Source organism: Antrostomus carolinensis, unplaced genomic scaffold (assembly GCF_000700745.2).
Source record: "Antrostomus carolinensis isolate BGI_N321 unplaced genomic scaffold, ASM70074v2 scaffold18999, whole genome shotgun sequence".
In the NCBI taxonomy this organism is placed as follows: domain Eukaryota; kingdom Metazoa; phylum Chordata; class Aves; order Caprimulgiformes; family Caprimulgidae; genus Antrostomus; species Antrostomus carolinensis.
In genome coordinates, this window is record NW_010339453.1 from 1 (window position 1) to 22,696 (window position 22,696).

General features: G+C 42.5%; 1 protein-coding gene across 1 annotated transcript in view; it reads left to right on the plus strand.

Moving 5' to 3' along the window:
• The first annotated feature begins 9,487 nt into the window (after window positions 1-9,487).
• Window positions 9,488-22,696, plus strand: part of NOTCH2 (notch receptor 2) — a 76,599-nt gene continuing 63,390 nt past the window's right edge. The window contains exons 1-3 of the mRNA XM_010175859.2: window positions 9,488-9,558; window positions 19,455-19,714; window positions 20,399-20,734. Coding sequence (XP_010174161.2) covers window positions 9,488-9,558; window positions 19,455-19,714; window positions 20,399-20,734 — 667 coding nt within the window. The remainder of the gene's footprint in view (window positions 9,559-19,454; window positions 19,715-20,398; window positions 20,735-22,696) is intronic.

Sequence of the window (22,696 nt, forward strand, 5' to 3'; positions counted from 1 at the left end):
GGGCTGCACTGTAACGGAGAGCTGAAATGGAACCCGTCCTGTCCTGTCCTGGCAGTGCCGTGGCAGTGATAGATGTGCTATTGCAAAAAAACCCCCCAAACCCCCCCAAAACTTAAAATGGTTTGAGTGCCTGAGGGTTTTTTTATTTCAAAACACGGGAGAAAATGTTTTTCTGCTTTCTGTGGCTGGAAATACCTGTGCATCGCCTTGGTTCCAGCCTCTTTGTTGAGGGCATACCTACACACTCTGGAAGAATTTCTACGTGTCCTCCTCCTTTGATTGTTAGTCCGCCCGGGCGTGATGGAGCCATGTGTGCGCCTCTGAGGAAACTGCTGCTTTTCGTCTCTGTTCCCTGCTACGTGTTGGCATTTGCAATATGTTTTCCAGCCGGGCTGGAGAACATGGTCCACAGCCTTAACTGCTGGGTTCTGATGGATTTCATGCCTCTCCCAGCAGCAGTCCTGCTCCTAGAGTAAAGCATGTGCAGCCTTGCAGCGTGTTAAAGCTATCGAGGACCAGCAGTCATCGATTATTTGTGTCACTTCTCATTCTTTTTGCTCCTGCGAGGCTGGATCACTCTTCAGATGACTTGTGAAGAGTGTGGCAATGGGAGAAAGTGGTCGTGGAGGTTGTTAAGTGCGTGACCAAGCGAGACGCTGATAATTTCAGCAATTTTATTCTTGATATGGTTAGGATTGGAAGTTGGCATCTGTGGAGTTTTGACCACTGCTGCTCTCTTGGTTACAGAGTAGTGGAGTTAATAAATCTATCTCTTTTTACTTCGAAATGGTCATTTGTCTTCTGGGAGAAATGTTGTTGGTTTGTTGTTTGTTGTTTTTTTTCCCCCCAGTGACTCTTCTGAAATCTGACTTACTTGGTTTTACTGATGTGTTACAAGAAGATGGTTGGAGTGAAAACAAAAGCTGTTTGCTGAATATGTTTTGTCCAGGTTTGCTCAAAAGGGGCTGGAAAAATTAAGGGACTTTCAAGAGTAGGTGTCTTTCTAAATCCAGAAATATCTTTTCCTGGTAGGGTGGAGGTGTGGTGCATAGTGGGACTGTTGTTTCTGGAAATGACTTTCACAGTCCAGTAAGATGGCAAAATACTGTTTTTTGCAAAGACTAAATGTCATGTCCACTTAGTTAAACTGTACCTTCATACTGGCAACTTACCAGCCTATTGCTAGCCCTACAAGTTCCTTCTCTGACCGGGGCTGAGAGAAGTAGCTGGGGTATGGCTTGTTGTCACTTGACTGGACGTGGATATCTACCAGGCTGCTTGATGTCCTCCCCTGCTGCAGAAGTTTTTGGCGTTGTGGGTGAAATCTCTTCCCAGTGCTAAACAGGTTGGTTGAGTAGCTGGTAGCTAAAAAGGGCTGGTTGTCAGAGATGACAGATCTAGACTGAAAATAACTCCTGTTGTTCAGGAGATACTGACCTGCATCTGGTTCTTGGGAGTGGGAGCTGTGGCTTGAATTAATGGCAAAGATGAAGTCACCGAAAGAGTATTTTCAGGTGCATGTTCAACTGTCTTGATGCTCTTGTGCAAGAGAGGGCAGGTACCTGATGTCAGCCCTCTTGGTCAATAAACAGGAGGCTCCTGGATGCACTAAGCGCTATGGCTTGGACTACTCAACTCTGCCTCATCATGCAAGCCCAGTGGTGTAGCAACTTGATTTTCCAGTTGAGCCGATGTTTAGTTTTGCAAAAGGCTGCAGTTAAAGTTGCAGTAAGCTGGGGTGGGGCAGCAACACCTGCGCTTTTGGTGAGGATACTCTCCTGATAATTGCTGTGAACGATTTGCTCCTCTTCTCATCAGGCAGCAACGGGTCAAACGAGGATCTTGGCTAGTAAAGCCCACCCTAATTACCCACTGGCTTTATTAACACTTGGGTTTTGCAAAGCCCAGTTTCCCCAGGTTGTCTTTCTCTATCAGCACAGGCTGCAATACATTTTTAATCTAGAGCAGGGCAGTTGATATGGACTGTAGTTGAAGATCTTTAGTAGCCAAACAGTGAAACTCTTGAGGACTTCAGATAAGGCTGACAATGCTGGTCTGCCTGATACAGATTTGCTTACGGAAGAGCAAGTTCTACTTGCTCTTTTGAAGGTGTTCCTGTCTATCGAATTTGTTCTTATCAAAGTTGCTGATTTAGACTTTCAAAAGGGAGCGTGATGAGAATCTGGGTAACTCGCATCATTTCCTGCAGGGCATCACTTAGTCAGATTAGAAATACGTGAAGATCCTCCTGCTGACGTTCTCAGGACTTGAATCCTTGGGAAAAGAGGGCTCACGCCTCTGGTGGCATTTGGCATTTGAATCTCCTGCAATGGGTGGGTTGGGGTTTTTTCAGCTTCCCCAGCTCTTTCCCCCCCCTTTTTTTTTTTTTTTTTTAGGTGTCTTGCTGCTGTTGCAATAAGTGGCTCATTCTCTTCAATATGCTCTAGTCCTGTTCAGCTTCTCCCATTTTCAAAACTGGTATCTGCGCTGTGAGAGGGGACGGGTGGCAGGGTTTGAACCCAGGACAAGGACTAGGTGAAAAAGCAGCAGCAGGTATCTGGCAGCTTGTTTCTTCTAGACTAGAGAATCTTACTTAACAGTAACACCAGACAGTTGCAATTTGGAATTCCAGATGTAACCTTGTTTCCTTTAAGTTTGTACTCTTGGCTAATGACTGTTAAGTGGAGGAATGATACAGTGATTATTAATTCTCACCCCTCCTTTGGGACACGTTAGGGAACTACCGTGCATGTTGGGGAGAGAAAAAGAGCTTCCCTCAGCGTCTGTGTTAAAAAGTCCTTTTGTAGCTATATTCTTAGTTTCTGTGAATTCACTCTGAATTCATCTTGCCAACAGAAGTCAAGGGCTGTCAGTGCCCATCTAGGAGAAACAGTGCTCATATCATTCTAAACACGGTCATCTGAGAGCCGCAGAAATAATCGTTCGTTCTGTTTAGAAAATAGTCTGTTCCTAGGGCACATGTCCTTTTTTTAGACTGCTACGAGGATGAAAAAAGAGCTTTGTATCTCAAAATGGCACGGGCGTCTGCTGTTTGTTCCACGCAGCGAGTCTTCATCTTGTTTCTCTGACATCACCCTGGATGGCCGTGGAAGCGCCGCTCGGCAGAAGCAGCCGACCAGCATTTCTGCACAGGCAAACATGCTTCACCTTCAAATCAATAAAGATTTAGTGCAGGAGAATGATGGAAGACTTTGGAGAAGACATGAGCATGGCTTCTGTCTCCCAGATTGCCATGGAAACACCAGTACCCCTTCAGCTCTTTAATTGCCTTCCCTACATTTTTGTGTTGAAAACTTTTTTGTTTAGCAAAGTGCTTTAAGTTGCAGTTCTGGATTTTAGGCGTTTTGACTTTGTTTGGAAAACTGAAGATAGAAATAACAGTCCTCCTGCAGCTTCCTCGGCTTAAGACACTGACAACAGAAAGACTTCGACTGTCCCTGTGAATTGGCCCAAGGGTTTGCAGCTCTGTTCTGAGGAGGGCCAGTTAGTAGGTTTTGCTGGTTCCTGGATGTTCGGAGGAGGGATTTGAAACAGATGATGGCAGAGCATGTGGTTTTGTGTGTCTGAGAGCTTAATGTCGTTAGTTTTGCTGTTGGCACTCTTCAATTCAAAAAGTCATGATGAACTTCTGAAGCTAAATTTTTCTTACAGGCTTGTTCTTCTGAAATACACTTAAATTTTTTTTTTTGCCCTTTTTTTTTTTTTTCTTACACTTGTCGAGAGAAGTTAGTGAAGGAAACCAGTTCAGATATTGGGGTTTTCTCTCCCAAATGGTACAGGATGTTGGCTGAGTGCCTTCACACTCCTCTGAGCTCTGTTTAGCTTCTCAGTTGATGAGTCTTTCATTATCCAATTGATTCAGGCTTTTGTGTGTAAAATCAGTGGAAATGTCTTAATAATCTGATTAAAGTGTTTTTACTTTACAGACTATTTCCATGCCTGGTAGACAAGCTTTGTCCTTAACTACTACTTTCTGTCTATGAAGTGCAAACTGGCCAGCTTGCTGAAATTCCCCAGATGTTAACCTTTTCTAAATCTGAGCTGAATATAAGGCTTTATTGCTTTTACCCAGTAAGGATTTTTACTGGTTTGCTTCCTCCCCACTCCGTGTGGCTGCCATGGGGCAATCTGTTCTTAAGAAGGCAAAAAAAAAACCCCAAAAAGCTATTTTAATATTTTCAGCTAGCAGTTATTTACTAGTGGGTTCTTCCCTGGTACATAATCTTGCGGGAACTGTAATCTTTTGAGGTTAGTGAACAACGTAATTAGTTATCACTCCTTTTGTGGTTTTCCTTCAAAATTTGGTTATCTTTGGGTATCCTCTCCATATGTGCAGAGCTTCTTATTCCTGACCAGCTTTTTTCAGCAGCTGTTTGTGTGGTGTGAGGTGCTGCTGGGGAAGGATTTTGTCCCACTCTGCACATCGAGGGCCAACCGATCTTCCTCCAGAATTGCACCTCGTGTTTCAGCATTCTCTCTGACCTTCTTTTTTCACGCTCTGTTTTTTGTGAAGGGACTCAGAAGCTGTTTTTCTCTCCCTTGGAATTTGAGACCCCCTGATTTGTAATGCAGCTGGTGTTTCTGACCATGCTGATGGTCGTCGTCTTCAGAGCTGATCCACCTCTGGCAAGCAGCCTGAGCTCGCCTGAGGATTCTCCATGCTTAGAGACCCTGTGTTGCTGCTGTTTGAGGGCTTTGACTCTTTTTTGCTCCTTTCTCTTCATATATAATGGGTAACACAGTTGAAATAACAGGCTATTTCTCATTAATGTCAATCGAGACAGAAAACCCACTGACTACATCAAGGTTGTTGAAACCTATTTTGTCCTTTAGTTTTCTCTCTAGTCTCTAATGGATTTTTAGCCTGACTTTTCTTCTCTGTTCAGCTGAGTTGTTTTGTACCCTCTCCCACAAGAGAGCTTTTGAATCTATGGACAAGTTTCAAAAAAATATGTCAGAGGTCTAGGTTCTTAAAAGATACTGAGTTTCTATGAAGTTAATGGAAAAATTATAGAGAGAAAGAGGAGAGAGACCCATATAGTGTCCTCCCAAGGAGAAAGCTGTACCAGCAGCTCAGCTGTGTTCTCTGCCGGAATATTGCTCTCCCCTTACTGAAAGTAAAACCTTTGGTCAGAGCCCACACCTTCTTAGATGCTGGATAATCAACCACGGAGCTACAGGAAACCAGCTTTATAACGTTTCTTCCTCACAGCATTAATTGTTTTGGTATTTTGCATTTTTATTTCTTCTTGACTTTTTCTGAACTTGTGGGAGAGGAGTTTATTGGCATTGCTTTCCTTTTAGTATTTACAACAAAGGCCTTTCAGATTTTTCTCTGGTTATGGCTCTGTTCCCTTATAACAGTCTCCTCTCTTAAAAGCTGAACTCTGACTCTTACTGCTTCTGATCTTAATCCTTTGCTATTTATTTTAATTTTCTAGCCTAGAAAGTATCTGTATTTGTAGTGGGAAGTATAGAAACCAAATCACAATTTCCAGATCATCTTGGCATCCTAAAGAACAATGAGGCAGAAGCACAACTTTTCTTTTCCTCCTAGATTTGCTTTAACTGTCTCTTTAGCCCAAAAGATGAAACGTGAGTGAAATTGTTCTCTAGTGAAGTGTGAGCTTTGGTGGAGTGAGATGTTGGGAATCACAGCACTTCCTGTAGTGTTTCTGCCAGTAACGCTTTCTGCTTGCGCTCGTTGTACAACAGCAGCTACCTGTTTGCTCCCTCTGGCCTTGGGAAATAGTCCCAGCAGACCAGTTAAAGTGCCAAGTTAGAACCTGTGTCTCAATGCAGGCACGTGCAAGGGTTTGTATGGACTCTAGGCTGGGTAGCAGAGCTAATAATGTTCATCTCGTGTGCACTTAGAGCCCTTGTCTGAGAAGTCTTTCAAACTTGGCTGTGATGTGTGCTGGAAATTCACAAAGCAGTGGCCTGCCCGCTTCATAAGAAGCCAGTCTTTTAATAACCATGAGGTGTCTTCCCAATATTCACGTAATAGGCCCAAAAGGACCGATTAAAAATCATGAGGTGGTTCAGTACATGAAAAGCTGTGGGATTTCCCTGTGAAGACCCAGTGGCGTACGGGAGCGAGCCGTCCAAGAGTGCAAGCACTTGAAACATCACTGCTTGCGCTTGGTCTGGGCTAACCCAGCTTCTGATAGCCTTGGTGGTTTTGGCAAGCTAGAGCAAGTTCAGAAAACCAACAAATAATTCACCATTGCTGGTTTTTTTAAACACAGCAGCAAACTGTCAAAAGCAGCTTGTTAGACTCAAAGCCTTGACAGCACGCTGATGCTATCGGTGTATGGCTTCTTGAAAAGTGGCTTTATCTTTTCAAGACAAGGCTGTCTTGTCTCATGCTGAACACAACAAAGTATTTCCAGTTAACATAATGGATGTAGTGAAACGCACTTCTTAAGACAAGGCTGAAGTAGAAGGTAAAGTTTCTGATACTCTTAACTCTTGAGCACAACGTGGCAGAGTAGCAGAAAAGTAGGTTTTAAGTAAGTCATGTTGAAATGCCCTGGGTTTTGCATGCATTGTGAAATTGTTAAAGATATCATGAAATACAGGAAGACAGTGCTTTGTACGCAGAATGCTAATTTTACTGTGAGAACTGCAGTCTTCAATTTCCCTTGTGATTTCTTTTTTAGAGAGAAGTGGTTATGTTGCTTTTTAATACTCATTTTAATATAGAATATGGTTACATTTACATTCACTTTGGCTTTAGTTGCATTTTAGTGCTTTTTTTATTCAGCCTATTTTAGTCTTCAGTGGAAAAAGTACAAAAGAGTCTTTTTACTTTTCTTAGCTTCTTTCACTTCTGACTTACTACATACAAAATACATATTTAGTTGCCTGCATTGCCCCGTTCACTACGTGACTCCGATAAAGAATTCTAAGGACTAGTAGTCGTTTAATGACCTGCTAAACAGCAGTTCAAGGCAGGAATAATTTGTCAAAAACCATGAGAAAATTAATCATTACTTTGCTAAAGCCTCTCTGCTGTGCCTGTATTTGGCCTAGCAGGCTAAACAGGAATCACTGATTCGGATCCTTACCGTGACCCCGAAAGCCGTCACCCTCCTGTTCCCCTCTGTGCAGTTGTGCTGGGAGGTGGTTTTGGCCAAGTGCTAGTTAAGCTTTTACTACGTGGGTTACAAAATCAACTGGCTGCTCAGTTCTCACTGGGGACGTGGGTACTTGAAGAGATTACAAAATTGTGTTTGAAAGCAGGGGCACAAAAGAAATAATCCTCTGAGTATTTGCTTCACTGGCTTGATTGGTGTGAAAAGAATGAAAATTCAAGGTAGTGAGATGAGAACACCGAGTCTGCTTCCCCTCCTCCTGGTTCTCTGAAATGTGGTAAGGCTCATTTTAACCTTCCTCCCTTTCCCTGGAGTAGCACAGGTGGTAAGAGAAGTCCGAATCGTTACAGGTCCTTTTGCAGTTTCTCTTGAACACGGCGTAACTGAACTGCGCTAACTGGAGCTAATCTTTGCTGTGCAAACAAGCTGCTGCAGTGTTAGACAGAAGCAGATGAAGTTTGGAGTGAAAGCCTTGCGGATCTTGCCGTTAAATGGGATAAAAATTGTCAGACAGGTGCAAACCAGTGTAAATGTGTTCAGCCACTGTGGGGGGGAATGCCATGAGAAATCTGTGCTAATATTTCTGTCGCTTAGTAACCCTGACCTCAGGGGTTATCTGAAAGGGGCTCCGAATGGAATTTAGCTCATTTCCTGAGAGCGCTGCAGAAGCAGCACCATCCAAGTGCCCCTTTTTCAGAAATCCAGTTAACAGAAACAGCCGTGCTCGTGTGGGAAATGCTGATAGTTTTTCTGGGCAACGGGGTTTAATTTCACTGCATTCTCTACAGGGATTGCAAGTATGAAGTGCTCCTGTGGTACCTTGTAGGGCATGTGACCTGTTTACATGCTCCAGGATTAGTGACAAATAACACTTCAAGCCCTGGATAGCAGTAACTGGAGTCTGTTCCAAGCTGTCTCATTACTGGACTGAATTTGGGTTGGTCGCAGGGAGAGCTTAGTGGGGCTGATCCATTAACTCTTCTGTTTCTGAGCCCTATTCCTTCATCACCAGCATATAAACTTTGGTGGTGGTTTGGACCAGTTTTCACTGATGCCCCTTGCTGAATTTGTATTGAAAATTTAGTACCTCTTGAGGAAAGGAAAACCACCCTTTGGGGGGCGGGGGGGAAAGGCAACGTGCCCTACAGCAGCTCGTACACAAGCCGGCAGTTTAGGTGGTTGGATGTTATTGATGCCTCTAGGTGCCTTTAACTAAGATTGGTTAAATGCTTTCCCAAATGCAGTGAGGCTGTTGAAATAGGGTATGTAACAGCACAGAAGAGTGTGTTTGAGGGCCAGGAGACAGAACCGGAGGCTGGGAAGAGCTGGTGACTTCTGGGTATGTGGGTAAGTTTAGGGTAGGACCCAGATCTTCTGGTTCCAAGAGCTTTATCCACTAGTTTGGTGCCATTCAAGTGGCAGGCTCTGGTCTAGGTGGACTGGCTAAATTTTTGTGGTTCTAGAGTGCTCTCTGCTTCTGTTGGGTTTCCATAGTTCTCACCCTTCTGGTTGCTTCAGGAATAGCCACGGTGTGCTGCTTCAGGTCCCCGTGAAGAGACAAGCACTTGCCAAAGCTGGAGCTGATGTGTCTCTTCCATTAGAACAGGTCACGCTAGAGCTTCCAGTAGACTTGGATAAAACCTGACCAGCCCTGAACTGTATCACACCTAATGCCTTTTTTTAAAAAACATGATACTGAAATTGTCAAGTTTGAGCTACAGAGTATCTCCTCCTTAGAAATACCAAATTCTTTGCTCAAAGTCTTTAACTTTCACTTACCCCCAAACACAATCCTGACTGAAATCAGAGTGCCACAACAATAATGGTGTTGCCACAAATTCTGGATTGCTAGAAACATACAGCAGGTGAGCTTATGAGAGACAAATGCTCTTATTTTAGTGCCAAGTGTCCCTAGAGATAGTGGAAAAGGAAAGAATTTGAGACAAAATATTGTGAAAGAAGGCTTAGCAGTGGTTGCCTTTTATTTCAGGGAATTTCAGTCCAGAACTTTGATCAGAAAGTAGTAACTGGTGACACTTAACCAAAAATACACAAGTGCTGACAGTGCTGTCTTTGTAGCTTGCTGAAATTACTACATGTTTTGCTTTGAAAATCTACCTAAAACAAATTCTGGAAACATTTAGTTGCCTGATGAACAAATCTGTATTTGATTCTTCTTCCAGTCTGGCTCTTTTGATGTGCCAGAGATTAAATTAAACTATGTGATAGTGTCTTTGGTTTTGTTCCAGTCATATACAACTTTCTACTATAAGATTTTTTCGTTCTCTAAAATATGCTAATGAAGCTTTAACGTGACATGTATGGATACTGATTTGACTGTCGTTTTCTTTCTTTCAGCTTTGCAGTGTATGGATGATTCCAAGCCATGTATTAATGAGGGAAAGTGCATTCCGTATCAAAATGGTACAGGATATTGCAAGTAAGTTGGTTTAATTTCTAATCAATTTATTTGCCAATCTTCTTTCATTCGGGGTCCTAGCCAGAGAGGAAATTTGAATTGTTGAGATTTTCTTATCGGGTGTGTAACAGTTTTAGCACAGCTGGTGTTTCTTGATAATGCATTAGTTATTCTGTGCTAGCTGTTTGTAACTTAAGAAATCTGGAGCTCTCGTTCAGATTTTCAGGTGTGGATGTTGTCAGTTTTATTTCTTTGCATTAGGTTAGGAAGAGAGGCTGAAGTGATCACAGAAGTAAACTCTGTACCTTGCTTGCAGACCCACAAGTTAAGCTGGAACTTGCTCTCCATCTTAAAGCTTACTTTATAGAGCTTCAGCTCCAAATGGAATACTTTTATGAGCTTTTTCAGAACTGCTCTGCACTCTGAAGTGTGTCAGTTCCTTTCCACATGCTGGAAGGCAAGTAATATGTGGGAGTTGCAAAAACAAGCTAACAGAAATCCCCAAACACACACCCACATTGGTCTTTATCATGTAATTGATTTTGGTAAATGTTGACACCCATCTTCAATGGTGCCTTCACTTTGCTGCATGGGAAGCTGATCAGCGGGAACTTTGGCAGCGTGTGTGGTGTCTGGAAAATGATACCACATTTATTTAAATTCAGTTCACCTTTCAGACTGGAGTATTTAGATTTTTATTTTTTTTTAAATGAAATTATATCTTGCAAAAAGGTAAATCCTCCTTGTTTGGCAGGGTTAAATGACTGCACCTGCAGTAAATGGATTATTTTCTAAACCTTGTTTATTTTGTCAGTGGAGTTGTGCCATTTCCCAGTATGCTAAATCCCTCTTTTCTTAATGCTAACATTCTTTAAATGTTAGCGAATTTTGTCATGCTGATTTACCTCAGCTAACATACAGCTCCACTCTTCACCCTTTTTTACACATCCATCTTGCCTAGCCAGAGCCTTTAGTTCTTCCTGTTAAAGTGGTACATAAAACTCAATATACTTAAATTGCACCTGTGGCACACAAAGGGGAAATAATAATCTAATTTGAGGTTCTTCTTGGTTTCAAATCAATACCTGGTGTACAGAAAGGCCACAGAATGGCAAGTATGCAACTTGTTATTCCCTGTTGTTTTTTCAATCTTTTCCTTTCCATGGCTTTGTATTGCTGTCAACAGAAACAAGCTGCCCTTCTGAAAAGAAAGCTTGAACTTTTCCTGCTTTTCACCTGTGTTTTAAGACTGAAACAAGAAATTGTGTTATGTTAGTAGGTCTTTCTGACGTGTACTTAAGCATCTTAGTCTGGAGCTAAAGTATGTAGGTCATGATGAAGGTAATAAACAAGACTGGTATTGATGGTGGTGCTGCTTGTACCTCCCTAAGGATGTTTTCACCAACTTGCATGTTCCTCTTAACTGTCTCTTAGAATGAAAAAAAGAAAAAAAGAAAAAATGTTTAGTTGGTTCATCTGATTAAGTTCTGTTCAGTATTTGTGGTGCAGTGCAGATCTTGACACATTTCCCTTATCGCAGTGGCAGCTTTGACAGCTTAAGTTTGTTGGGTTTTGTTGTTTTGTGTTTTTTTTAGCACACAGAGTTATTTATAATTCTAACGTTGCTGCCTTCCTTTCTGTGCAAAGTCTCCTTGCAGGTCTTAAGCCAACCCTTCCTTCAGCTAGCTCCTCGGTCCCTTTGCAGGTGCCAGAGTAGTGGGAAAGGATGAGAGAGGCCTGGATACAGAGATTAGTATGTGTCTGTCTTCTAGTTCTGACTCAAGAACTCTTTTTTGAAGAAAGGAAGGAAAAAATAGCAAAAAAAACTTCAATTGTGGAGATGCTACCTTTAGCAGGCTGATTCTTAGCATCCTGTTTTGGTTTTAACTTTTTTTTTTCTTTCCTGCACTATGAGGAACTCTAAATAGGGGAACTTTCTATCTGCTGTAGTAACCTAAATGACTTTCTGAATTTTTGATGGCTGTAAGAGTAGAAATGTTTTGTTCAGGAAACTGAATTTATTACCAAAGCAAATGGCTTGGCTTCTAGCTTTGCAGGATCCCTCACTGATTAGCTAAATCTCCACCCCTTCCACTTCCTCTGCTGGGCAATATGTTATTATAATAGGCTCTCTTCTTTCTGTACCTCCTCTTGGCCAATTGTTTGTTCTAGTGTGTGGTCAGTCCCTCTAGTTAATCTTGCTGTCTGTAAGAAACAAGCGGACAGCTGAGGGAGAACCTGCACCAGAGATAATCACATGTGATGAATAAGACATGAGTAACGTAAGCAAAACATCCAGTGCAGATATTTGGCAAAGCAGCAAGTGACAGCTTAGTGCAGAAACAGCTTTCTTGGTCAGAAAATCCTGTAGCATCTACTCCATTAAAAGAGAGAGCTCGTTTTCTGCTAAGAAACCTTTATTCTGGTGCATCTGGCTTCTGTTATGGGAACAGCAATTGTGACCCTTGTAAGGAAATCTGAGTTGGATCTTTATCAGATTGCTCTTGTGAGCGCCCTTTAAGTCGCTCCGTTCCCCTGGTGACGCTGCTGGCCCATGGCTGTCATTTTGTGGCACTGTTTGATAGAATTACTGACCTTCTCTGACCTTGATTTTATATTTAGAAAATTACGCATTCCTGTGTTTGCTTCTTCCAAGGTCAAAATTTTTGTTGGAGAGATCTTTCTACCCCCATTCAGTGACTAGCATGGTGAGGACGCAGGCCTTATCCCAAGGAATACGGAATCCCTAGTTATCTGCAGTAGCAGTGTGAAGGGGTTCTATCATCCCAAGCTCTCTGGGTCCTGCTTTGACAAAAAACAGTTTCAGTTTGGGGTTTGTCTTTGTGTTACACTGTGGTGGGTTTTTTTCCCCCCCCTTCAAAGCAACTCCAGGCAGCCTTTTGCACATTGAGGTGTTAAGCATGAAGGAGCCTTCTTGCATACCCTCATATCCAGCTGAGAATAACAGTTGCTGTTTTCTTAATGCTAATTACAGACATCACAAGAAAACCCTGTCTGATCTCCCTGCTGCTAGGTGACTGGGAAAGCAGTGGTAGGAAGAGTCTGGGGGACAGTACTGCTAACTTGCAGTATTTCTGCAGCTGCAGGCAGGCTGAGAAGGTGTGGGTACAGGGAGCTGTTCCAAGGACAGGCAGAGCAGAGATTTTGGCAACGCTGCCTGCTGTTTTCTAAGCGTGAGAGTCTGCTCTGCTGCAGGTGGATGCAGGATTGGGCAGTCCCCCTGTGCTTGGACTGGGGCAGGGCCCTGAAGCAGAGAGTATCTTAACTGGTTTCCCCATGTTTGGCAGTTGTGGCCTCTCCCAGCTTCCCTCCCCTGTGCCCTGCGACAGGCAGCAGAAGCAAGACTGTGCCAGGGAGAGAAGCAGAAGAGAGAAGGAGGGGAGTTGGGGTAGGGTTGCTTCAAGTTTAGGGAAGAAACCAGCCCTTGCTACTTCTCATGTTTTGTGAGTTTTTAGGGTTGGATTTTTTTTACTTTAGGACTGTTGCACATTGCATGCCCAGAAAGTGTATCGGTAGCTCTGGACCAAAGAACTGCCTTAACTCTGGTATCTTTGTTGGGTCCTGATGGTACAAAAAAAAAAGGAAAAAAGTGCAGTGACAACCATGACTTGTTTGCTGTGCTTACTCAGAAGTGGAGACTGCTGAAGTTGGCTGATTGTAAAAGGACAGTTTCCTTCAGCACATCCTTTCATGCCCAAAGCTATCAGGATCTGAGCAGCATTCTGAGCTTCTTCAGTGAGCAGTGTTTTTCTCACCATATGCAGAAGTTTGTTCACGCTTTTACATTGCATGATACAGTTTTAACCTTTTATCTGCAGGGTGGCAACAGGAGGACACCAAGGTGTGCTAGACTCAAAGCAGCAACAGCGTGGCAGTAAGGGGCTTCTATCCCAGTTCTAACCCCTGGTAACTCCTACTCCCTTACAAAGTTTTTGACCTACCTTTCTTTTCAGCTGGATCTTCAGAAATGAATTTTAACTTGGATTTAAAAGGACTTCTGGGGCTGAAGGCAAGATCCTAAACTGCAGAACTGCTTCCAAGACTGCAGCAGATATCTTCTCAGGATCTATCTCGAGAGACTAATTACTCCTAGACCAGTGAATGGGGGAATACCCATAGGAGACCTTGTAGCAGGATGAGGTCTGAGAGTTTTACAGAAGAGGCTAAATGCAAAAGTTGAAAAGTTGTCCCTTTCTGAGAATGGGCTGCCCTTTCCTGTTTCCTTCTGTCTGCTTTCAGAAGTTAAAGGAGACCCTAGAGACCAGGGCCAAGGAAAGAGGGGAGAGTACGTACACTTTGAGCTTTGGATCTGGGAACAGAGTAGTGATTTGAGTCACTCAAACTTTTCTGTTGTGATTTACCTATGCAGACCAAAAGCTGTTCAGAGCTCTGATGGTCAGAAAATGCTGAAATAAACCTTGCCCATTCAGACTTTGGATGCTCTTACTCCTTGGTGCACTGTGTGAGCTCTTTCTGTGGACTAGAAACAATAGCTGTGTACTGCTTTAAACGCAGAGCAGAGAGGCCATCCCATCCCATAGTTTGCATTCAAAGTATGACACATAAATAGGAGCCTTGAGACATGGGAAGGAGCGTTTGTAAAGCTAACCAGAGAATCCAGTTCTCCCTCCTGAGAGGAGGTGTAGGTGTGGGAGTCAGAGCCCGGGAGCCAGAGGGAAGTCTGGTTAAAATCTGTAGCAAAATAGCTGAGACCCTTCTCACATTAGTCATCAGACTGCATTTTTTTTCCCCCCTCTGCTCTGTTGAAGCATCTTCCAATCAAAGTGAAGGGAGTGTTGGGTTGAGGGGGGGAGAAGCAGGACTACTAGGAAATTCTTCCCTTCGTGTTTTAAATTAAAACCATCTGCTTCCTTCTGTGCATCTCCAGATGATATCACTGGGCCTAAATAGGAAACTCCCATGAAAATCAAACATCTGGAAGACTGGTTAAAAACAGTCTATAAGGTGCATGTGAAGAGACTGTCCTATGAATGTGCCCAAGTGACTATAGTATGGCAGATGAGGAGGTTTTTCCGAAAGGCCAGACATATTTTCCAGACGTCTTTTGAAAGCAAGAGAGAACTAAGTTTTGGGAGGCAACTTCAATGCGGTTTTCTGGCAGAAGAGCCAGAAGTGCAGCTTTTGTGAGTCTTCTACTTTCACTTTGTGGTGTTAGGTTGTTAGAGTGAATGCAGCTCTGTGTATTTGTGGATACTTCAGATTTGGATAAATACCTTCATTTTGTTTTTACGTCTCTTGTTTAGCTCCATGAGAGCCTGAGCTGAGGCAAATGCAGGCTGGAGCTGAAAAGGAGGAGAAAAAAAAAAAAGAAGGGCTGAGCTCTGACTGAAGTATTTGTGCTGGAAAGTAGCCCAGCGAGAGTAAAGGAGAAGCTTTAATTAGAAGCAGCTGCATAGCTGATGCAGCCCACAGGACATTTTCCCATTTCAAACTCCAGCTTTCAGAAATCATGATTTGAATTAAGTTGTATGTGAAATTTGTTCTTAAAAGATTACATTCCTGTTGAAGTAGGTTAAGAGACCTCATGTGCTTCCAGAAAGTGCCAGAACAAACTTCATCTTCCTGTTTCTGTTTCTGAGTGTTAGATGGAAAACTGAGGAGAAACAGTGGCTTTTATTTGGAAAAGATTCGGTTTCCTGTTCTGAGCATGTCCTTTGGAGCTGACACAAGCTGCTACAATTTTAAGCTGCTCTGTGGACAAGTGGCTTTTTTTTTTTTTTTTGTTCTCCTAAAGAACTTGGAAGAAGAGTAGGTTGGGATGAGAGCAGAGCAGGGGTGGTGGGAAGCTGGAGTTTCTGTTGAGGATAATCATATCCTTTAAAGAAATCTGGACTTAGACCCAGCTTTTTCAGTGTTTGCCTCTATTTTTAGAGAAACAATGCGGTGCCCAACATGAACCAGGGGCAAATATTTGCAGTTTTGTCTACACCAACATTTAGAACTAAATTACTAGTATTTGTGCCTAGAAATGTTGATGACAGGAGACATGGTTGAAAATCTGGACTGTAGGTTTTTTGTTCTTTAACATTCAGAAACGATTGTACTGAATTGCTGGAGGGGAAAACTGCATAACTGTGTGACCAAGCACTTCTCCAGGAGGTGAACAAAATGGTGGTACTAGGACCACAAATACATGACCTACCATCTTTCTAACGACAGGCACGTTCCCTCTGGCATATTTGGTAAGGCTTTGTCCTTCCAAATATAAAGATCTAAAGTTAAAAGAGCTTTTGCTGTTTCCTGCTGGAGTGCTCCCCCATGTTTTTCTGATTAACCTCAGAAGATACCAGAACAAGCCCAGTCTTGGAGTGCTCTTCAACTTTGTACCAGAACACCTGTGTACAAAATGCTGGGCTGTTTGTGGGTGATGGTTGTGAGTGTTGTCTTAGAGCACAGGTCTCAGCTTTCCTTTTAAATCATATCAGCAAGACTCTTAATCAGAGTTTAGGTTCCCTCCTCTCTCTTACCTTGGGGCAACAGTTAAATGCACTTTCCAGTATCCCTGAGCGTTGGGGGGTGTGGGAGAGAAGGTGTTTAGTGGTTTATTTGCTTGTGGACAAAACATGAGATATTCCTCTGGACTTTCTAGTTTGTTTTGCAGCCTTTAAATGAGAAAGCACTTTAGGATTTATCTTTTAGGTGTGTTTTGGTTTATTTTGTATTTGTTGGAGTGGTGGGTGGTATTGGAGGACCTCTTGTTTGTCTGATGAGACGGAGTTCTGTGAAGTTCTGGTTTGTTGCTCTTTCTTTCATGACAAAGAGAACTACAAGTGCGTGGTGTGTGCTTGCTGCTGTTAATCTGAGGAGCTTGGTGTGCTGCTGACACTGAAGACGGCTGAGCTGCCCAACCCCCCCCATCGCTGGCAGTGGTGAAACCAGATTCATTTTTGTAATGAAATCTTGTAAGCCTTCTGGGACCGAAGTTCAATTTGACTTCACACATTCATCAGCTGCATATAGATGTCCAGAAACATGATTTAATTGTAGTTATCCAGACGGTCTCGGAGCAGAGCTAGCCAGTGCACCATGTGCAGGCTTGAATGCCGTGGGAGTCGAGCAGTCCTCCAGCTTCTGGCACAGCTGTCTTTGTTGGGTGCCAGATTTCTGTCTGCTCGAGCTCATACAAAGCCGTGCTGTAGCCCGCTGGCGTTTGGACTGATTTCTAACCCATATCGTGAGGGGATTTGGGATGTTAAAGGAAACCTGTAGAACTGCTGTGGTTTAGGCCCAGAATACCCAAATTTTGCTTCTTGTGTGGTGTAGCAGCAGCTCACGCTAACTCCTGGCCTTCAGCTGTTATACTGAGGTGGCACGAGGGTCAGAGGATATTCTGCAAATGGTACTGTCTCAGGATTTGCTTTCTGTAACTTTATTAATCCTGCCTTGCACTGCAAAACCTCTTCTTTCATGTCTGTTCTTGGGTATAAAATTGAAAGTATTAAGGTATGGTGAAAGGAGCCTAATTTGGGTGTGGGGAATGGCTCATTACCATTATGCACATCTATTATATGTCTTTCCTGCTCTAAGACATATGGCTCAAGCTAGTTAATAAATTTTAACATGAGAAAAAACAGTTGTGGTCATCTAGTAATGACCCCTTGCGTAACTCGGCTAATAACCTCTCTGAATAGCTGTTTGAACTAGCGTGCATACTCTGTCTGAGACAGCCAATCCTGGGGTGCTTTTAAACAAGCATGAGTGATGGAGAAATTCCACTGCAACCTTAAATACATTGTTCCAGTTGTTTACTGCTGAGAGGCTGTGTGTAAGTCTTTGTCTGAAGATAAAGATATTACCCTGTTTCTAATGTGAATTTATCTAGCTCGAACTTGTAACTGCTCAGTCCTGTTATCCCTGTACCTCCTAGACTGGGAATTGTTAAATCTGAGTTTCTTTGTGGGTACTTGGAGTTTTTATATTAACTCTCTCCTTCCTTTTTCCCTTTGATAAATAGACTGAGCCACCTGAGCTTTTCATTGTGTCAAGAGTTTTCTATTAATCGTTACTGTTGACTGCTTTGAATTGATTTCAATCTGTCCTTCTTAAAGAGCAGACACCAGAACTGATGTAATGGTCCAGTAATGGTTGTGCCATGCAAGTATCAGGTGTAGCATAATCTCATTTACTACTCCTTGATATTTGCTGTACTAAAGTATTCCTGGACAAACTGTCATGCTAGGAATTCATGTTCAGCGGATTGTTAGGAACCCCCAGAGCAAGTCTGCCTTTCCTAGATCAGCCTCCTGTTTTGGGGAGGATGCTTTGTGTTTTGTTTCTAGATGTATGATTTCTCCATCCTCAAAGGGCACTTTGCGTGCTGACTGCCTTGTTAAGCAGTTCGTATTGCTACTCTCTGTCGAGAACTTGTCTCCTCTCTTCCCTACATCTTTGATCAGCATTGATATTTTCCATTGTTATTCATCGATAGAAGTGTTAAATAGCTTAAGAACAAAGACAGATCCCTGTAGTATTCTGTTTTAAACACAGCTTCATGGCTGTTCTTTGATTGTATACTGAATTTTAAGGCCTATCCAGTTAGATGTGTGGTGGTTTTTTTGGTTTGGGATTTTTTTTTCCCTAATCCACCCTACACTTTGCATAAGGAAAAGTTACTGTTACACCCTTGTCTGGGGCTAACTAGAGACTGCTTATTTCTTGCAGTTGGAATCTCCTCCCTTTGGATTTGAGTAACTCATTGATTTAATAATTGCATCTATCCTCTTCTGGACCAAAGGACATCTAATGTTCACCTCTGAAACTTTTTTGCAGTGAAATAGAAGTTCTCTTAGGCTGTGTGTGTATCTTGGGTTACTTAGCAGTTAAAGCATGCAGCTGTGCACTACAGAAAAAAAACCTGCAAGTGGACAGTCCTGTTCTGTATGTTGGGTGTTATTTTTATCCAGCACATACTCTTGCAGCTTTCTGCTACCTGAAAGAAGCAATTGGATCCGTGGGTGACACAAAGGTGGGGTTTGCAGATTTGCTTCCCTGGGTCCTGGATCGCTGGAAGTTAAATGGAAAATTCGTAGTACAAAGGCCAGTTAAAAGATGGATTACAGCTGACAAGTGTAGTCAGACTGTATTGACATAAGTTTAGGTTAGAGAGAAATAACTGCAATTATTCTGCAATCGCAGATCTTTGTATAAAATATTGCCTTAGCTGTAGATAGTGTGTGTGTACTCGTTTTTCTGTGGGAGACAGAGGAACAATGACCTTGTCGTTAGGGTGCTAGGCAGGGGCGTGGGAGACCTGACTTCAGGGCTTGTGCTGCTCGCTGAGTGCAAGCTTCAGCGTGTCCCAGTCCCAGATGCACTTATCAACATGAGGATAACAGTGTATTCCTGTCTCACGGGAGTGTTGTGGAGAAAGATCTGCTACAGATCTTCAGGCTCTCAGACACTGCAATTGTACAAGGTTTATAAATATTTTGGAAGATAGACGTTACCTGGTGTTAATACCCATTACTGAGACTGCTTGATTTCCTTCCAAAAATAGATGCTTATTAAAATAGGAGTAGGTGCAAGGAATTAACTGTTACTCAGCAGTTCTTTAGCAGACTTTTGCTGAAGTTTTGAAGGGAAGTTCAAGAAGTTCCTGCATTTGATGTAACTCTGATTATATATGGTAGTTATTTATTTATTTTGTAATGAACGATTTCACAATTTGAACTTCAGTTTTCAGTGGTCTCATTTGGGACAATCCCAGGGGAAGGCCCTGTTACATCTATGACGTTAGCATTTAGGACTGTTAGTGTTACCACTAATTATGGCAAATTCCAAGACTTGTGGTGATGATGGGACTTAATTCCTGATATCTTCCCAGGACAACAAGGCTTCAGGTGAATTTGCTGCAAGTAATTTCTTCTCTGTTGCAGGTGTCGAGAAGGCTTTCTTGGAGACTACTGTCAGTACAGAAACCCCTGTGAAAGCAATACCTGTAAGAACGGGGGAACTTGTGAAACTACGTCTCTGATAGGGAAGGCTACCTGCAAATGTGCTCCGGGGTTCACGGGAGAGGACTGTCAGTACTCTGAATCGCACCTCTGCTACGTGTCCCAGCCCTGCCTCAACGGAGGGACTTGTCATCCCCACAGCCAGGAAACGTACGAATGTGTCTGTCCTCTGGGTTTCACAGGTGGGTTCTGCATTTGTACCTCCAGACTTCTTCCTTTGTGAGTTACTTAATTCTGAAATGTTCTGGGGCAGTTGTAAAATGCTCTTGAATTTGCTAGTTCCAGGACAGGAAATGAGAAGTCTAAATGACTTCATGACTAAAAAAAGCAAAGGAGGGGAAGGGAATCAAACTTCCTATCCTTTACACGTAAGCAGAAAGACATTCAGATCTTGTAGGGTTGTCCATGTGGGAAAACTGACTGCAGAAGCTATTCTGGAGTGACTGTCGCACTTTGAGTTTAGAGTCTACCTTCTAGAAAAAATGAAGTAAATTTGGCCAGCAAACTCTTTCTATGGGAAAACTATAATTGAATGCCTGAGGGGCAGCATGGAAACTCACTCCTTTTGTTCTTGAAGGGAACGTAGAAGAGTGACTGTCATTGTGTAGTATGATTTCAGGTCATGGGTTATTTTTATAAACCACAACATTATATATCTTGTTGCTACCCTGTAAATAAAATGACTTTGTACTGTAACCAGCAAATTGATTTTTGTTTCAAATATAATGCTGTAAAATGCAGACATAAATTTTCCTGTAATAATGTTAAGATTTAGTACACCCATCATCTTGAGGTAGCGTGAAGGAAATAGTATTTTCCATATAAATAACTGCTTGTTAATGGAGTGCTTTGCCTTGATCCTGCAGGAAAGGATTGCCAATGGATTGATGCCTGTACATCTCAACCTTGTGCCAATGGAAGTACATGTACTGTATCAGGAAACAAGTTCTCCTGCATCTGTCTGTCTGGCTACACTGGCCATAAGTGTGAGATAGATGTGAATGAATGTGCCACGCCAGGTCTTTGTCAACACGGTGGGACCTGTGTCAATTTGCCTGGTTCATACCGATGCCAGTGCAAACCAGGCTACACAGGGCATCGCTGTGAGAGCGTGTATGTGCCGTGCTCCCCGTCGCCCTGTATGAATGGGGGAACCTGTCATCAAACCAGTGACTTCACCTTTGAGTGCAACTGTCTGCCAGGTGAGTGGTGCTTCTTCCAAGTGCTTGGTTTTGTAGTCTTGTCACTGCATTCCTGTCTGTGTTCTTCTGAAAACTTCTTTTGGGGATTTTTGTGTGATACTAGTGTAAAGTGGAAGGGAGAAATCTCAACAAGGCAGGAAGCCCTGCTAGGATGTTAATTTCTGAGTGTCAGGATTTCATAATGCAGAAGGGAAGAAAAGGGAAGAAGGCTAGAAATAACAGATTTCTTTGGAACCCAATTAGAGGCAGAGGATCAAATAGGTAAGAACTACAAGGTAGGTTCAAGGAGATTAGGGTGGTATCTCCTGATGCCAATTTGGAATGACGGATTTCTTTTACATAAACCCCTACAAACACATGGGTTTTGTCAGTAAAGGCCACAATTAACTTCAGTTCTTGAGTGAAGATGAACATTTGTCTTTTTCCTTCTCAATCTTTACTCTTAAAGCATTAGTTTCTATTCCCTTCCTTTTTCTCCTACAATTCCTCCCAATTGTACAAGATATCATTTCCAACTCACCACACCCTTTTTGTCCTGTAATACCTCCAGATAAATTATGCTTGCCAGTTTTCTGGTGCTGTTAGCTGCTCTGAGTTCAGCCACAGCAGGGGTGATGTGCTTACTCAGGATCATGGACTGTATTGATTTTGTTTGTCAAGCTGGGCTCCAATCACCAAGGCATCCATCTCTACAAATGACCATGTGTCACCTGGTTGGATCCCTGGTGGTCTCATCCTGTCCTGCTCCTCCCCATCCTCTTGTCACACTGACCACAGGACAGTCGTAGTTGTCTTTGCATATCATGGGGTTTTTAGGCTGATATTTTTATTTTAATTTTTTTTACTGAGTAATTCAGTCCATGGGAAACTGATTGTTTGGAAATGCTTTTGACTAGACTTCCTACTTAAGTGTATTGCAGTTTGGCACATGAACACTTGGTGTGTGGTAATCTTGAAAAGTAAACTCTCTTCCCTTAAGCATTTCTCTGTTGCTATTTATGTGAAAGATGTAGCTGCCATACACTGTTCAGTATGAATGTAGAGTGACTGTGTTCTCATGAGAACCATCTGGAGTCATAGGTGTATGTGGAAAGAGCATTTAGAACTGAGGTTGTGAAGAATACTCTCTTTTTGTAGACCTTTGTCTTGAAGGATTGGTTCAAATGACCTTAAATGTACATTGCCAATCTTAGCTAGTGCCTGCACAACAACTTTCTGGGTTGTCTGAGCAAGCACGTGACTTTGAAGAAATTAGGAAAGTAGATCTTAAAATAGAAAGATGTATCATCTTTATTTTTGTATGAAAGCAACCATTTCTGACTGTGCTTGAACATACAGTGCTTGCACATGCAGGGTCTTTGAAAATCCCATATCTTAACTAACATTTGCTCTCAGGGAATTCATCGCTTTTCTCCTATGCATCGTTTCTAAAAGGATACGGTAAACTAAGTAGCTCTGGATTAACAGACTTGATCTGAAATTCAGAATTTTCTTAAAGTCAGATCTGTTTAGCCAGTTTAAGGAGTTTTAAGTTCTTGTGCAGAAGCAGTGTGGTGGGGGAAGAGGAGAGGAAGGTGAAGTTGAAGGACTTGATCCTGTGAAGCTGATAAGACAGTTCGCTTTTGTGACTCTTACAGGGACATGAGCCTCGGTAGGAGCACATTTTCCCTTAGACAAGCGTGTGGGCTGGCTAAACTATGGTCAGGAAATGAAAATGAGATTACTATAGTAACAGTTAGACACCCACACTACTCACACACGTTTTGGATTATTAGCTGCTTTTTTGGACTTGTTACACAACGTGTGTAGTGGGGGTGAGTTAATGCGGCTTTGAGAGCCTTCCCTTCTGTATTTCCTGTATTTGTTGAAGTTGGCCATGTTGTTTTGCTAGCTTGATTTTTTTTTTTTTTTTAAAACTAGTCCTTTGAAATACAGCAAAAAGGAGAGGTTGGAAAGGCCAAA